General features: G+C 37.4%; 1 protein-coding gene across 3 annotated transcripts in view; it reads left to right on the top strand.

Annotated features, from left to right (window-relative positions):
* The window catches only part of rdm1 (RAD52 motif containing 1), a 2848-nt gene extending 1747 nt beyond the window's left edge, over positions 1–1101 (top strand). For 2 of the 3 annotated variants that reach the window (XM_016553186.1, XM_016553188.1), the window contains exons 5-7: positions 39–137; positions 218–297; positions 555–1101. In XM_016553186.1, coding sequence (XP_016408672.1) covers positions 39–137; positions 218–297; positions 555–647 — 272 coding nt within the window. In that variant the 3' untranslated portion in view covers positions 648–1101. Of the gene's footprint in view, positions 1–38; positions 138–217; positions 298–363; positions 432–554 lie in introns of all 3 variants that reach the window. The other variant, XM_016553187.1, reaches the window with a different exon arrangement.
* The last annotated feature ends 440 nt before the right edge of the window (positions 1102–1541 follow it).

The following is a 1541-nucleotide window of genomic DNA, read 5'->3' as shown; positions in this document are numbered from 1 at the left end:
AAATTCACAACATCTGTTAAAATGTTAAATTCTTTTAGATCCAGAGGAAAAGCTGAGAAAAAGAGGGACGCTAATGAAACGTGCCAAAGACAAAGCTGTGGTGGCTGCCTTTGAAAAAGTGCTTCTCATGATCTTGGGTAAGTATTTCCAGCAACCATTATATACAGTACATTGCAATCTGTGGTGACATCTATTTCTTGTCATTATTGCCCCATAGGAAATGGGAAAGTAGCAATTGAGATCAAGTATGATCCAGATGAGATCCTTCCAGAAGAGAACTCAGAAGGAGTCATAAAAGTAAGTGTTCCTTCAAGATCTTTGAACATTCTGGTCAATGGTGCATTGAATTAATTCTATTTACAGAGAAGTAAATGTATGAAAATTTGTCCCACGTCGTCTACTGAAATCGGCTCATAAGGTTGTTTTCCAGGGTCAGTAATATTATCAACCATTGCTATGAGGAACTAGCCAGTCACTTTCAGTTCTTATCTGGTCAGTGGTTTAGTAACAGCCAATCGGAGGGCTGTATAATAGCCAATTGCTTTATGTGGCAGGTAAATGACATCTCCTGGAATGAGTTTGAAGATGCTGACAGTAATACTGAGGAGGATTTCCCATGGGACCTCACAGTAGACCTCCCTCACTGACACCCACTCAACTTTCTCAACCCACACAGTTGCCAATGTTTTCCAGATAAGTGACCACTGAAAATGATATAAGTTTTCTCTTTAATGTTTGGTATTGACCATAATGTGTGCAGCATTACGGTCATCCTCTGTGGTTAGCCTCCCAATTTCAGTGCAACTGACCTCAGATTCCTCTTCTCTATTTCCAAAGCAATTCTCTGTTTTTTTATGTGGCTGATACTAGCATGACCACACAGGTTGAGGTTTGAAGGTCAGGTCAGATGTCAAGCCAAGAAAGCCATGTAATTTTATAAGGATTTTCGGGAATCCAAAATGCATCAACCTCTAAAATCTTGTGTACTTAACATGATCTGCCTCTTTGTTTGACATATTTGACTTAACTTAGAATACATTAAAACAGGTTTTAGTATGTTCTCATTAAAATGTCTTTGTGTGTGTTGTGTGAAATAAAATATATTTGTAGCAATGTATTTTAATTATATGTGCCTCTCTTTTATTTATTGCTTTTGCCTCGCTGCTTTTGTTCAGTTGACTGGGTTTTCTTTGTCAAGTAGATTTTTTATGTGTTTTTGGTCTAGGTTGAAGAATAATGTCAGTAGATCCATAAAAACAGGCTTCCCTGGTTTACCTAAAATTCCCTGTGTCTATTCATTGGCGTGATTATAAATTCATTTTTACACAGATAATGTGCTTCAAGTTAATTTCCACTAGGTGGCAGTGTCTGTTGCAATTCAGTTGATTTGTACAAGAACTTTTTATATTGCTACAAAGCAGAGTTACAAAATAATAATAATAATAATAATAATCTCAGCAAGCATGGGCAACAGTTGGGGGTGGGGGGGACTTTTTAGCGTATAGAATGTGGCAGAAGCAAGACTCAGCTGGGAAAAGTTT

The sequence above is a fragment of the Sinocyclocheilus rhinocerous genome, unplaced genomic scaffold, assembly GCF_001515625.1.
Source record: "Sinocyclocheilus rhinocerous isolate Xijiao unplaced genomic scaffold, SAMN03320098_v1.1 scaffold705, whole genome shotgun sequence".
NCBI classification, from domain to species: domain Eukaryota; kingdom Metazoa; phylum Chordata; class Actinopteri; order Cypriniformes; family Cyprinidae; genus Sinocyclocheilus; species Sinocyclocheilus rhinocerous.
The sequence above is the reverse complement of the archived record's forward strand: the minus strand, read 5'-3'. Positions and strand labels throughout refer to the sequence as shown.